General features: G+C 41.6%; 1 protein-coding gene across 12 annotated transcripts in view; it reads left to right on the forward strand.

The window, feature by feature from the left end:
- baz2bb (bromodomain adjacent to zinc finger domain, 2Bb) overlaps positions 1-16,102 on the forward strand; it is a 75,595-nt gene that overhangs the window by 35,262 nt on the left and 24,231 nt on the right. For all 12 annotated transcript variants that reach the window (XM_081713595.1, XM_081713593.1, XM_081713594.1 and 9 more), the window contains one exon: positions 13,561-13,662. In XM_081713595.1, coding sequence (XP_081569721.1) covers positions 13,563-13,662 — 100 coding nt within the window. In that variant the 5' untranslated portion in view covers positions 13,561-13,562. The remainder of the gene's footprint in view (positions 1-13,560; positions 13,663-16,102) is intronic.

Genomic DNA, 16,102 nt, shown 5'->3' on the forward strand with positions numbered 1-16,102 from the left:
GAACTACTTTATCCATCATATGAAGGAAGATGCAGGAAACACTCCTCAGTACAGGAAGAATGTTTTGGATGAACCCACACTTGCACCATATTACCGCTGTGTTAACAGAACCTTTATTACCGTTCTCATGGGGGGTATTGGAAGTCATGTCTTGTTCCTGTTGTCGCACGGAGCTTTGCAGGGGTACTGCTATCACCATTCCCATACTTTACAACATGCATTTTCTGATAAAGGTATAGTAAATGCTAGTAAACTAAGTTATTTATTATTAGAAAGTATATATAAAACCTTTATTGCCGTGTGTTTCACTGAGCCCTTAATGTGTGTTTATATTTGAAATATGTTGTTTTAATTAAAATGTTGTTTATCCAAATTTAACTCGCTTGTGAATGTGCATCCATAAGCAGACCTCCACTACTGTCATAGCAGTGCTATGGGGGGGTTAGCCTTGTGATACCGAGTGACAGGCTGTTTTACTGGGTGTCTTTGAAAATAAACATCGCAGTGTAATGGCATGTGGCTCACACCCAGTCAGAATTCTAAGAGTGCATCTCCCTCCCAGTTCAAATAAAATTGATGACTGGAATAATATGTAACATGTTTGCCTGTTCTCACCCTGAGATAATATCCTGTGCGTAAAGGTCGCATTGCTTTGTGGAAACTGGCTTTTTGAGTTTTCAGCACATTTTCAACCAAAGGGGGTAGAATCCAGTTGAATCAGTTGAGCGTGTTGGGCTCAGTGAGGAACCGCAGAGAGGCTCTCGGTATCAGCTCTTTCGGTCAGCGAGTGAGTCTGACTCTACATGGTGCACCCGGTTTCTAGCAGGGAGACACAGGGAGGCCGTATGCGAGGATTGCACACGGCACAAATGGCTGTGGAAGCTACAGGCTACGCTGCAGAAACAAAATGAAAAAATCTAATTTTATTAGAATTAACCCATAACCAAGATGTAAACATTGCAAAGTAAGGTGCCAGACAAAGGTTTTTGAATTGGTTCGACTGATTTCCCGAAAAGAACAATTAATTCATGAATCAGCTCTCACTAGAGTAACTTTTCTGATGAACAAGCTCGTTGACTTTTTTACATGCTCTACATTGAAAGTCGGTAGAAGAGAGGTCTCACCAGGCATTTGTTGGCTACTAAGTGCCACTATGTGCTACACTCATGTCAAACTTGCACCTAAAACCGGCTTTATAGATTAAATTAGACGCTTCACTTAGTACAGCTGCCCAAACGTTTATGGATGCAAAAAGGAATAGCATGGGCACTGATGTTTCTTTTTAAAATGGTGTTGAATTAGGATGCTATTACATCCAAATTGATGTTAATGTGTTGAGGTGAAAATGTTCATGCTTCTTTTCAAGGAAATCCTGCTATTTATGTATAAAGCACAACAAGGTACTCATTTGAATGTGTCATATGGTTCTAGGAAAATAGTAGCCTGTTCATAATGAAACTTATTTTACTGTATCAGATAGTTAGAGGTGATTGGATCTGATAGTGGGATTGGGTAGTATTCCTCAGTCTTCAGGCAAACTTTCTGTACTGCATATGCCCTTAAAAACCACCTTGGTTGTCTGTTATCTATGATGACCATATATATAATAATATATTTATATAGTTCATGGGCAGACAGGAAGTGAGCCCTCTTCCTCAAGACGTTCCTTTTTCAGCCATGACTAACCTACTCCCATCATGAATGCTTCTTTTGCTGTACGAGTCTCTCATTAAGACTTTGTTGGTCACACACCAAAATAATTATTAAAATGCTGATTTAATGACTGTAAATCACCCCTACATGTAGTCTCCTTCTGTAAAGTGAATGTGAATGAACTGAGTGTGGGCCTGAATATAGCTGAGAGTGCTGCCCTGACTGACGTCCAGGAGAAAGAGTGTGAAAGGCTGTTGGGGCTAAACGATCTGTGCTAATGTTCCGTTCCGAACCCTGCAGAGAGCATCCGCCTCGCACGCTGCTTCCCCAACAGTCAAACGGTGAGAGGACTGGAACCAAGCATCTCTCTCCTGAAACCAAGACCAATTTACATTACTTTCAGTATTCACCTCCCCACCCTGCCACACTTGCTTGCTTGATTTCAGTGTTTGTGTGCTTATGGACAGCTTGTTGTGTTTGCATCTCTCTATTCAATATCAGGCTACATGTCACATTATACAATGGTGGTGTGGGTTGCATTTTGACAGAATTACTCTGCAGTTGACCTAAATTGTGTTTTGTCTGTGATTTGCCACGTAACTGATATAAGAGAAGACTTGAGGTGATCTCTGTTGACACACAAAGAAATTGCAGAAGTTTATAAGCAGACATAAAAGACCATCATAGTCATGTAGTTTCTGAGAAGACTGAACTAGTTCTAGTTCTTTCAGGAGCTGGTTGCCTCCCCGACCTTGGTGTCTCTGGTTGCCTATGCCAAGGGCGGCTTCTGTTTGTTTCAGTTTGATTTACACCGAACATCTGTCTGTGGCAGGTGTGCAGACCCACAGTCCCCGCTTCCCTTGTGTTCTTCGCTGGAATGTGATCTGGAATGGACCATTTGAAAAATGTGTAGGTTCTATAGGATTTGGTGGCTTTTAAAATACTGTAATGCTGTATTGTTGGTAGGAGCAAGACTGTTGCTGTTCAGCCTTCTGATTGGCAGCAAAGAATGCCTCGTGTTTGGTCACTACTAGGCCTTTGTTGAAGACAGTAGCTTTAAGCAAAGTAAACTAGTTTCTGTTGCTCATTAAGGTCATCTGTGTTGGAACTAAGGTTGTTGGTGTATGGTTTGCAGTGCAATTTTGTATTATGATTTGGAGGAAAAAAAATCACAGTAAATAAAGTTAGTTTATTTTATCCAAAATAAAATGGTCTTGTTATTGTGGAATATTAAGTTGCTGCAACTGTGTTTCAGTGTAATCAGAACTACAAAGCAAATCCTGCCTGCATGGTTTAGTTGTGGCATGATTAAAGTGCATACTTTTACAGAAAAGCTCTAGCAAATGTCCATTGATTTTTATTTTATTTTTTTCAGTTTTTTTCTTTACATTTTTTAATGTTTTCACATGTTTAACAAGTAATTTTGCTTAAATAAAATGTTGGTCACCTTTGTAATATATCTGTCATTCTACAGTGCTATAGAACTCTGTAATAAAGCTATAATAACTCCAGCACCTTTAATTAAGGTCGCTGCCTTGGTCCGGCTTCCCATCAGCCGCAGACCCTCCGCCACATGCACCGTGCCTGGGCAAACGCTTGACTACAGCGTGAATCATGTTCAGCAGCTCGGAAACCATACTAATCTGATTAGCCTATGTGATTTCATTTTATTTATTTTAATATTTTATTATTTTCCTGTGCGGAATCTGTAATTCTACAAAAATATTAAGACATTAAGATATTAAGTATTTGGGTGGGGGAAGAAAATGAAAACCAGGACTCAGCGGTTTGTTGAGTTTGTTAGTGTTGAAGTGAACTGCATCTCGCTCTCCTTTGGCAGCTCCTTGCCAGTTGCATTGTGCTGATCACAACGCTATGCCGGAATGATGCCCCTTTTGCTGTCACTAATGACAGTAATAAACTGAATACAAAAGTAGCGTCTTCCTAGGCGGTGTGCGCGCCCCAGCAGTGTTTTTAGTGTGCTGCCACTGGGAGATGGCACACCGTTGGAGAAAAGCCCCTGCCTTTGAAATCCTTGTGTAGGAGGAACCCTGCTACAGGGTCTGTGATACTATACGAAAAAATTAGATGGGCTAATTAGAGCCTTTCATACAGCTTACTGAAGCATATTTAGCAAACTTCTAGGATTAGCCTGGATACCCTGAAATATTAAATGGATGCATGTTATCTTTTTAGGGGAAATTCTGTGTTTGACTTTAGAAAAAAAAATATTACTAATTAAAGACCCAGAAAACAAAGTATTAAGTGTTTCTATGATATTGAACTAGTGTTGTATTAAACATTCTACAAACTTTCAAACAAATAACTTGGCGGGACTATGCACTGGCATGCAAACTATCTACATGCTTGAATAATGCCATTGACATCACTGCAAAATAAACTGGCTTAGCATTGACTACTTTTGGGTTTTTTGTTAATTTCCTTGTAGCCTGATCAAATGTCTGCAAGTATTTTTGTAATTAACTCATCATGCTAGTTGTTGGGTTCACCGAGATTAACTGATTGTATAGAGTCTCTTCCCACCCAAAAGATACAAGTTATATCGTAACTATTAGGCTAAGTCTTTTGCTTGCTAGCCCGTTTGCTTGGAATTTGAGAGGAGGAGGTGTGTGGGAGGGGAGAGTAGTGCTTCCGTGAGCTTTACACAACGTAAGGACCACCCGTTTGGGAAAGGAGAACTTCTGGCTAAATGAATCAGACTTTTGTTGGACTTTGGAATGGTGTTCATTGGAGATGCTTTGTTTATATATTGTGTGCCCAGAAGAGCAAGATTAAGATCATTAGAAAGAATGCACAGATTAAAGTTCCCTGGGTCTTTTAATTGAGCAATGCATGATGTACTGTTTGTTGGTATTGCTGTTTTGACCTTTTGACTCGTGATCTTATGAGGTTACGTGCATGATATTCCTATGAGTGGTGTGCTATGAGCATCCTAGTATCTGTACCAATATAATCAGTATTGCATTTTTGTCCATATTGTGTAGTTTTCTATCATTAAACAGGAAGTAACATGTAACAGGAAGAAGCATTACCTGACAATTGGACATATGTCTGCGTTCTTTGTCGAGCTATATGGCTTTTTTTAAACCAAATTATTAGATCAATTTAGATAAGTAATCATTTTGCCAGATTTTGTATAGGGAATTACTTTGTAATTTATTAAATGGGCCTGTTGGGTCACCCTAAACCTTTAATTTCATATCTTGATATGCCCAACATATTCTAAAATGTACTGTCTTAAATCAGTACTCATCCAGTCTTAACTTGTTTCTTAACTTATGTATTTTCTGGGTTTGAATGGTGTACAGGCATGCCTTTTTTTTTTTTTTTTAAAGAGCAGCTAATGTCAAAAGCACACTCCTGGTCGTCATTTAGCAAATGCTTAGCCAACGGCAAGTCTGGGGCTAACACGGGCTGTGGACTGGAGTGGTCCTCCCACGAAGCGGAAACCGTTCCAAATGAGAGACACGCTGTTCTGTTCGTCATGACTTCACATAAATTACTCCACTGCGTGACTTCTTACACAAGAACAGTGTAGCAGCACATGTTCTTTTAATTTAATCCCACAGTAAAAGGGCAATGATTTTCTTTTTTTGAGACTGGCTGCTGTGCTCCTGGACTGAGTCTTGTTCCATGACCAGTGAAGAGCACAATGAACTATAGCATTGATCCGAGTGTGGAGCGTTGGACTAACCTGTAGCTGGTTTATTCGTTTGTTTAGCCATAATTGCATGCACATGTGAGTTCACAAAAACCATCTTGCCTGATTTATAAGCTATAAATCCTGTTGTAATTGGTGAGGGAGTGGCTGTGCTGAAGTCAGGAGGGTGATTGATTCTCTTATGAACCTTTTGGCTGTGTTTGTGTAAATCCTGGCTCGGTTTTATGAAATCGAGCCTTTTGTACTCATGCAGGAGTGAAAATGGAAAATTTGTGCGCTTTGTGTGTTTGCTGCATATGCAAGCATATCCAGGTCCTCTCCATTATAAATGCAAATTCCACAAATTGAGATCGAAGGCAGTTAAGGTTACATGGAGTAGTTTTACCATGAGATAATTACTTTGTGGTCTCAGATAAAAATGAATAAATAAATAAATTCTTGTGCATTAGTAAGGGATGGGTTTACATCCAGTTTGATGTGGTTAAGATAGGTGTTGCAGTGCAATGTTCTTTTCTATGATTGCGTTAGACCTGAAATGCAACAATGCATTATTAGGCTTTCATGCAGAGATTAATTCTGGGTGTGGGTGATGTTCAGATCACATTTGCTGTTTACACTGGCTGGCAGATGAGTAGGGTGGTTACTCTGGTCTTTTATGCATCATTGCATTTGACCTCCATCCAAACAAGGGAAATGCTTGCATTACTGTTAGACCGTTAATACTGTTGTTACTCCTACAAATGTGCTGTTTAATGCACGTGTCATCTTGTAGGCTAATGCAGTACTGTAGGAAATCCTGAAAAACTTGAAAGTTATGATTAGGTAAAGTGACTACCATCGTGTTACTGAGGAGAAAAGTGTTGATCATTAGAAAGTTTGTAGATTATGTAAATCTGTTAAAATGCAGGATAATCTGCCTGTGGTAGGACGCTCACTTGCATACAGAGGGCCGCACCGATCATGTGACCCACAGATAGCCAATTCTGCCGTTTCCAACTGGAGAGAGAATTTTCTTATTAAAGGGATTATTTAAAGATGGCCCAGTGAAGGTGGTAGTGACGTTTCGGTCTCCCTCCTCCTATCTCTTGCTCCACCTCTCACCAGCATTTTCTAGTTTTTGCTGTAATTTTAATAGCCTGAGGGCGATAGCAACATTTTGTTGTCTGACAAAGCCAGCTAGCTCTGACCTAATGTCTTCGTCTTATTTAAAAAACAAAACAAAACAGAAAAACGTGTTTTTCTTCTTGTCCTTTCTCTTACTGTTCATTGTTCTTTTTACATACGTTTGCCAGTGCTTCTCTCATACTCTCTCTAAGGACACGGGCTTGTTTTTGTCCTTCAGGCTGTGTTTTATGTCTTTGTGAGATTTGCCCTACATGGTATTGGCGATTTAAAAATAAATAAATAAATAAAAATAAAAATACAACTCCCCCCCCCCCCCCCCAATCCAAGGTATTTCTCAGCCAGTGATTCAGTAATGATTTTGCTGTAACACTGAAGAAAATGCCAGTTACCTGGATCTGTACTCAGTTATACATCTATAGGAAAGGAGATGTATATCAATATCCATAATAGAGAGAGGGAGAGGGAGAGAGAGGTAAATTACAACAAATTCAACTGTGAAGCTCAAATATTCATAACCACTGAGTGCACTGAAGCCCCCCCCCCCCCCATTTCCTGTGTCCACTGGGCTGCATTAACTCAAGTTACTCCTCGTTTTACCCTTTACAGGAAAATATCAGCCTAATTGTATTCATCTGTCCTTGAAAGAACTCCCTGCGATTTTTTTAAAAAATCCCCCCCCCCCTGTCCTTCACACACCCCTCTAAATCTATATAGTGCTTTAATTCCACCATGTGAAATGAAAGCACTGACGCAAATGAAGGGTGCATCATGTTGAATGAGATTTTAATTACCCAGCCAGACCGGTGTGAGCGCCAGAGAAGTGCCGAAGCAGGAGCCTCCCGTGGGCCTGAGAAGGAGAGGGAGGTAAAGATGGAGATCACAGGGCCTACACACTCCGTATAGTCACTGCTCTGCGTGAGCGCCTTTGTCCACTGATAGTAGTCGTCAACCAATATGGGGTTTTCAGTGGCCACTGCTGATATTTAGAGAGCAGGGAGGCCTATGGATGATGTATAATTCTGATGTCTTGGTTTTGGTGGGGGTATTTAATAGTGATGAGGAGACCAGAGATGCAAACATGTTTCTAGCAGTGGAATACTGGGTTTTATGCCTTTAGCAGATATTATAACAGAGAATATTCCTGTGTTTCACCCTTTTTTTTTTAAAAAAAGTATGATCTTTACACTTAATAACCAGATTTTGTGTATTTGGTTACATGCACATTCTTTCTGTGACATTAATGCATCTATCATTTGTTTTCTTCCTCTCCCTCTCATCCCCCAGTCTAATGAGATTTCTAGTGAAGATGACACCACTGTGGTTAAGTGTGTGAATTGGAGGAAGGAGAGGGACCTCTTGGGTCAGCTGTTCTGTTGAGCTGCAGAATGAGGGGGATAACCTTTGCACAGGCAACCTTCTCTCTGCTTTGCTCTTTAATGTGTCTCCTTTTGATGGTCCATCATTGCATGCATATGTGTTTTTGTAGGCCTGCTCCTTCACCCACTCCCTTGCATCAGCTTTTCTGCTTTTACTTAACCCTGTCTCTATAACGGTTTAAAACAGTTTAAATATTGAATGTGTATGTACATATGAATTTGGGAACCCCTAGAGAGCATACAAATATTCTCTTCACCAGCGGAGTCCCTTAACTAATAACCGTGTGGTTATATTCCAATTTTCCTGCCACTTCTCCCCGAGTTGCAGAAGCATTTAGGATTACACTAAAGAGATGGGGTGTGCTTACAGGCAGATGCTCCTGGAAACCTTTATTGTTCTGGCAGCCTCTTCTATCTGTGTGGTGCTGGGGTTTTTTAATCTTTTTTTTTTTTTTCCTGTTTCTTTCTCCTCCCTGTCCTCCCTTTCAAGCGTGTGTCATCCACATTATGCGTATCACTGCTGAAAGACTCCAGTCACACTTCTGGTGGAGGTCTGCTTTTGCTCTCTACCCCCCCCCCCCCCCCCTCCACACACACACACACACACACACACACACACACACACACACACACACACACATATATATATATATATATATATATATATATATATATATATATAAATACACACCCACTCTCCACAGTGATTGCCCCTTCTTTGGTCCTCTTCCTGTGCTCCGCCCCTCCCATATGGCCGAGTTTTTACATCTCTTTTACTGCGGATGAAATGACAATAGTCCCTTCAATAGGCATGGAAGCGCGAGTAGCAGCTCGCTTCTAAACTAGTACGCCACGCTCAACACCAAACCCGCCCACGGTACACGCAAATTAGCATCATGATCTTTAGAGCTGCATCGTCCAGCTCCTCCACGCCTCCTGGGTTTATTAGTGCAGAGTGAGGTCAGTTCACGTGCAAAGCAGAGTGAGGCTTGCTATGTCACTGTCCACTGCCATTGATTAATACAAGATCGCCTGCGCTCCTATTTCGCAGCCATTTTGTGGATATTACATCTTCGTGTTACATATCGTCACGTCGACGTCACCAGATTGGAGTGATTTTCTTGGTGACGAGGCAAGTCTTTGCATCTTTGTAGGACTAATGTCGTGTTGCCATGTCTTACCATGTGACTGCTATTCTCATGCCCCCAGCTCATTGCACAGGGAGCCTTTTACTTTCCTGAGAGCTACAGTTGCCATGTTTACTGCCATGAGTTTCGTGCTGAAGAGACCACGTTCTGAACTTTTCTTCGACCTAATTCTGAGTCTGAAATGAAATGTCAACACTGTTGACCACGTCCATAATATGGAACAGGAATCCTAAGAGCTCTCATCACCAGAAAAGTCAGTCACAATCGATCAGCCTGCCGTGCTTTGCCTTCTGCTAGATAATAGCAATTCAGTGAAAAATTTTGTAAACTTGAGAGCATGTAAAACTCCCATTGAGTGCCCTCCATTCGAGATGGCAAGCAGTCTGCCCTGTTTGATTTCATTCTGGATTCGAGACCGCTGCAGTCTGACACAGCAGGCTATAGTAGCTGGCTGCATATCTTTTAATGTGTGCATAGTGAAAGAAACCAGGGTGACATTTTCAGACAAATTGATCTATATCATGTGGTGCCACATGGTGTTTTTAAAAAATTTTTTATTCCTTAGTCTCTAGTTTGGCTTTTTATCTCTGCTAGTCTCCCTTTGTTTTCTCCTTCGTTGTCTTTTTATATTCTCTCTACCACTCAGCTGAATGTGTGTTGAAATATGCAAGGCTGCGTTTTTCCATATCTGACGTGTGCTGGTGTTATGCCAGACGCATCAGCGGCTCCGGGATTGCACATGTGATGGATGTGTAGGTGTATGTGGGCGGTATGTGTGGGGGTGGGGGGAGGGGGGTAGGTGGGCGTGGGTGTGACATGTGGAATTGCACTTTCTGGGATGCATTGCTCCTTGTGGTCCCAGGAACCGTGTCTGCTGCAGCTCACTGTGAAGGCCAAGTGTGCTCCTCACTTCACTTGTCTTCCTCAATTTATACCGTTGATTAGACTCACTCACACACTCGCATGCGCGCACACACGCTGAATTGCTTGCAGGCCCCATGAAGCTCTTACTCAGAGAGATATATACACCACATCAAATGGAGAGACTGCCTTAAGTGCAGTGTGTAAGTCACACTCGTGAAGAGAGATGGAAGTGTTCCCATTCCACTGCCCAGCTTGTGCTATTAGTGCAGTGTCAGGACCTACATTTAACAAACCCATGAAATGGGAATGACAGTAATATAAATAAGCCCAGGTCCTATGTTGTGATGGCTCGTGGAGGCAGCACAGTGAATTAGGAGCAGCCGTGTTCTGAGCTTCCTTTCTCCGACCCCCACAGTCCAGCCTGGTGAGCTGTGCTGAGGGTGGGACTCCCTTTACATCTCATCCAGCAGGGAAAGGCGTTCATCCAGAGCACTTAGACACCCTTTTGGCAGTAGTAGGAAGCATCCCAGTGTCTCAGCGTTCCCAGTGCACGGGTGTACACAGATCCGGAGGTCCTGCAGAAGGGCGCTCCTCGCCTCCTGTCTTCCTGCCCCTCGTCTTTTCTCCTCTCGTTTGGCTGAGTGACCGCCATGTTTGATGACAGTGGAAGACATTGTGTGAGTGGGAGAGAATGTAAAGGGGTGTGTGTGTGTGTGTGTGTGTGTGAGAGAGAGAGAAGAACACAGTGATACACATACATAATCACTAAAAATGGCAACGACGACCCTTACGAATAGTTTCTTTCTCTCTTTCCTTGTTGTGATGAAATACTGTAATTTTGTGGGGTGTTTGCCCTCTGGGTGTTTGCCCCCTGCTGATTATTTCTTTTTCTTTATCTTTTTCTTTTTCTTTTTCTCGTTCTCTAATGAATGTGTGAGGAGGTCACATTGATGGAACAGTTTTGTGCTCAGTAAATATTCTGTTTTAGCAGCCTTGGTAGTGTTTGTCATTAACTGTGCATGAGCAAGTGAACCACATTTACAGATGTGAATCTGTAGTAATGCTGAGTTTTAAGGTTGTGCCAGCCATCCCCCCCCCCCCGTTCCAAAGTCAGTGGATGGTAACGCTCGCCAGTAACGCTCAGAAGATCCCATTGCATCACCATCTAGTCTGGAAAGAAATCAACCTAGTTGGGCCTGTCAAATTTAGATGGAATTTGACAAGCGCTGCGAGTGTGATGCTTGCGCTAACTGATGGTGCACCTCTCGTAGCATCTCTTCCTCCTGACCCACCTGCTGGCCTGCTGATTGGCTGCATTCTGCTAGGTTATGCATGTTGTCAAGGTCAAAATATGTTACTTTCGCAAATCAAATGGAATTTAGGAGCTCAAAGCAGCATGATATGCACAGGCCTGCCACAAAGCAGCATGCTTAATTACCCTCCTAATCAAAGGAATAGCTTGTATCCGGTTTGTGGGCTGATTCTAATAATTAACACAGAATGGGCTTTTGAAATACAAAAAAATGATGGTTATTTTGTCATTATTTTAATCAAGATTTCTAGTGAGGCAGAATTTACTCCTGTTAAAATACATTTATTTATTTTTAAAAACAAAATTAAATTCTTGAATTATGGCTAATTACATTATGATATTATAGCTGTTTATTGGGCAACACTACTTTCAGGAAACACTGAAAGCAGTTTTCAGGCTACTCTTGATTTAAGGGACGTTCAAGCTCAGTAGTGGTCATAACAGCATCTAGATCAGAGCAGGGCCCACGCAACTTCACAAACCGCTCATTTTCCAGTGGAGAAATATTTATTTATTTAATACAAAAATGGATGAACAGAAAAGCTTTTCAGAACATAGGATTTGACTTCAGATGTGCTGGCCTAAGCATATCTCATTAGTTGAATCACAGATTTCCACAGGTCAGCATGCCATCTTGCTCAATTACAGTTTTCATTTGCACTCCATGGAGAAGCACAAATGAGTGTGCTGCCAGTTTTGGTGGTACAGCACACAGAGGCATTTACATGATGCATAATTTCTATCTCTCTCCAACTCTCTTCCTCCAACACACACACACACACACACACACACACACACACACTCACTGACACCCTCCCCCAATGTATGCATGAATGTGTGATTAGCAGCAAAGATGCCCGAATTTACATTCCATGGACGTGTGTGTGCGAGCGCTAGCACTAGGGCCAGTCCTTGTGCTTTTTTAGTTTGTCTGTTTGTGCTGCTTTGCCCAGGCAACAGAGAAAAGGCTGCTCTGCATGTGGATGTCTGATCAGACACTTAACACACACCTGTCTGTGAAAGCCAGCCTGAAGCTATGTTACAGGGGATTTGAGCTGTGCTGTTTTTATATATATAAAATATACACACACACACACACACCTCTTTTGCTCATGTCTGTACATACATTAATGCATGCACACAGATTATTCTACTGCTAGACCTAATTTATGGTTCAGGAGACAGTGAAATCGAAATTTCAGTTGTTTGTTTTTGAAAGGCAGCTTGTTGTTTAGCTCCTGAATTTTAGACCATTTTAGATGCAGAAGTGTGCATTGTTCACCTGTCTGACTAGAGGAGGCAAAATTAATTTCCATGTACCAACTAGCTCCTTCCTTCTTTTTCTTAAACAGCAATGTAATGGTTCTGAGTAGGAAATGCAGTTTTCATTATCAGCTAAACTAGGTGTACGGCTTACACCTCCTCCAACCGATTCAGCATTTCCTTATTGTTTACCAACATTGCCACCTACAATCTGTCGGCTAAACAAGCCTGGCCTGGCCTCGGCTCTGATCTGGGTTCCACACACACACACACACACACATACTCTGCTGTCACCCAACCATAAACATGTGAAGGACGTGCCCTCACTGCCACAGGGGACTAGTGTGTGTTCAGAATCAGGCCTAGTGATGATTGGTTGGAATTATTAGCTGCGATTAACTGAGATGGTGCAGTGCTTTTCACAACAGTCACGGTTGGCTATTTGGCTGGAAATGAAACTGAAATTCATAACGCGCTGTGCCGAAAGTTGAAACTGAAATTTTATTTATTTTATGCCTTTAGCTTTGTGTGTGTAATTAAATGCAATTTTTTGTTTAAAAGTCTATGTGGTAATTTAGGATGAATACTTTTGCAATTGATGCTCAGTCCTTTCATTTGGACAAAACTAAGCTAATAGTAAATACCATGTTTAATATAAAAGTTAAACTTTTAAATTGTTAAAGTATTTTCTTCCATCCCCAAATGTGGCCAACAGCTAGTGTGTCGGGACTGTAATGTGTGTAATGTCAGGACTGTAATGCAGAAGTGCATAGGTATTGCACCTCTTCTTGAAACTTGATATGATTCCCAATCGCTTGTCTGATGTTGAAGAAACCACGAAGTGGTTCCGCAAGACCAGTGTTTTCACTTTTGCTTCTTAAGCTGTAGGAACACGTCTGCAGTAACTGTCACGGAAGGGAGAAAGAACCAGTTTTTAATGTTGGTTGCCAGTAAAATAATTTTGAAACTTAATTGTAGGCACATTTAAGTTGTTTTTAGAGAATTTTGTATATTTACTGCTTTTTTTTTTTTCTCTTTTGAAAATTGTGCTGCATCCCTTGTCTCATCATAAATGGATTAAAAATGTCATTGTGTCTGTGTGTGTTTTGACATGTTTTGGGTGTAATGATTTTGTAGGTATGGAGTCTGGAGAGAGACTGGCGACGCCCACCCCCCCCCAGGGCTCCATCAGATCGGTAGCCTCCCCTTCTACATCACCAAACCCAGCAAGCAAGAGCGGTAAGAGAGGGGAAAAAACACACACACACACACACACACACGCAGATCTGTATACACTCCCATGAACAAGCAGAGGCACACACCATTACATGTGCTTGCGCATGCCACAGTTCAGAGCACGCTCACACGGTCGCTGCTGCGTCACAGAGTGAGGTGTCCATAATGGGGTGTTAGACTGAAGGCAGAGAGCTGTGCTGACTCCCATCCTTGCAACTCTAGAGGGACTCGTACTTTCTGCTCAGCCTGCATTTCAACTCCATCCTTTGACATCACATTACAAAAAAAGCATGCAAGCTAAAAGATTTTGAAAATTACTGAGGCTGTTTTATTTAACGCTTAAATTATACTGTTAACTGTTTTAAATCATACTGTTAACTTCAATAGTAGCTTGTAGGTAGTAAGAGCAACTTATTTATGCACACCTTGTCCATAGGACAAACGAGGCAACATCACTTGGAAGCTTATCAGATGCATTTGGGTAGGGAAATCCCCAAACTGCACCAGACCTTTAGAGCACTGTTCTGAGCATTCCAGCTTCAATTGTTTATGCACTTGACAATTCTGCTTTATTATGATAAAACAGTATCTTTTGTTCACATGATGCACATCTCAAAAAGAAAGCTAGGTCTCGTTAGCTTTCTTTGTACCCTCATGAATCATGTGCAATAATTTATTTCCCATACATTCTTTGTAGCCTGATGTAGCCTGCAAGCATTAGCTAATTAGCATGCTGACACTGAAGCTAGCGGAACTAGTGTAGAATTTGTTATAACTGTAATCAGTGTAACAATACTCTTTTTTTTTTTCCCCTTTTTTTTGTTTTTAAAAGGCTAGAGTGTATTAACAATAACTGTGTAAAGGGGGCCTATTTTCTCCATACCTCGCCACTTTAAAATAGATAGGTTAATTTTATTAACTCCCCCATACACTCACACCCCTGTTAGGAGCAAGTGGATTATTTCTCCCTAGACATTTATAATGAATTTAGTAATAAGCTAAGGCTTAGTAAAGATAAACTCCTCAGCAGTTTTGATGAGATAATTGAAGTTGATGTCAGACCAACTGACAGAACAGAATACGAAAAGGTATTAATAAGCAGCATATGAAGATGGTGGAAAAAGTGAAAACTATAGACAATTATCAGAAAACACCTTGTGATTTTTCAAGAGCAGGCATGCCTAAGAAGACTTCCAACAAATCGTTTTCTGAGTTGAGCGGCGGCTGTCCTAGTGTCTCGCCCCTGCACATAGGACTCCGTATTACTGTAGTTGCTCTTCTAGGTCCTAGGTCACTCTTGGACTCAGCCGTTTTCATATTTACGTCGTCATATTTCTTCTAGAATGAAAATAGAAAAATATAGGCATTTCAAGGTTAGCTACATTTTATACAATATTTTATCTAACTTCTGTAGGGCATATGCGTTCTGAATGAATCTCCCAGAGTACGACTTCAGTTAGTCACAAATTAGTGCATACATTATGATGCGAAACTCTCTTCGACTGGAATATCCCTGCTTGCCACACACACACACACACACACACACAGTGTGTGCACGCTCTAGTAAAGCAGCACTGTTTTGTGTTAATTATGTGTGCACTGTTAAGATGGCGAGAGAGCCTGGAGCAGACTGCTCTAACACTTTCCTGACAGTTTGGCTGCGAAAGGAAAAAGCTGCTGTTTTAATGAATGCCAACAGTGTGAGAGTGTGTTCCCCTTTCTCTCAGCTACTTCCTGCCTCTCTTTCACCTTTAGAAGAGCGGGGCAGGTATGAGGGGTGCTCTGTTCTCTGTAATAATCGTGGTAAAGCTCTGAAGTAGCAGGTAGGCAAGAGGCAGTGATCACCCCCCCCCCCCACCCAATAGCTGTCCAAACTGGAAAACAACGAGCCACATTCCCAGTGACTTATGACCCTTTTCTTACCAACAACCACCCCCCGCCCCCCCAAAGTATACAACATTGGTTTATTTTTATTTATTTGTTTTAATCCAACTACTTTTTTAAAAATAGATGAGCTGTTTTGGGCAGAGCACTGATTAAAAGCAGTCCCCTCTAAAGTCAAGCTGAGCACAGAGGCAGTTTGCCATTCGCACGAGCCTGTTCCCTCAGGGGGACATCTACTAAAGATGGCGCATATGTTCTATACCTTTTGTTATTAATGCATAGAATTTTATTTTTTATTTATTTATTTTTTTGCTTGGCACAATCAATATCCTAAAGCCTCAGCAGTCATTAATATGACACTAAACCTGTATGGATTGAGGCTGGACACATCTGCACAGATATCCTGTGTTGCATGTGCGTCATTCACAGGCTGAAATGGGCAGGAGACAAAATGAGAAATTAGCCCTGCTTCTCCCCTCGCGAGGTCATCTGCTCTATCGGAAGATGAGCGTGCTGATGGATTCTGGGATGACGGGGACAAATGACGCATCCTGTTCCG

The sequence above is a fragment of the Electrophorus electricus genome, chromosome 4 (assembly GCF_041902795.1).
Source record: "Electrophorus electricus isolate QZ-2024a chromosome 4, ASM4190279v1, whole genome shotgun sequence".
In the NCBI taxonomy this organism is placed as follows: Eukaryota; Metazoa; Chordata; class Actinopteri; order Gymnotiformes; family Gymnotidae; genus Electrophorus; species Electrophorus electricus.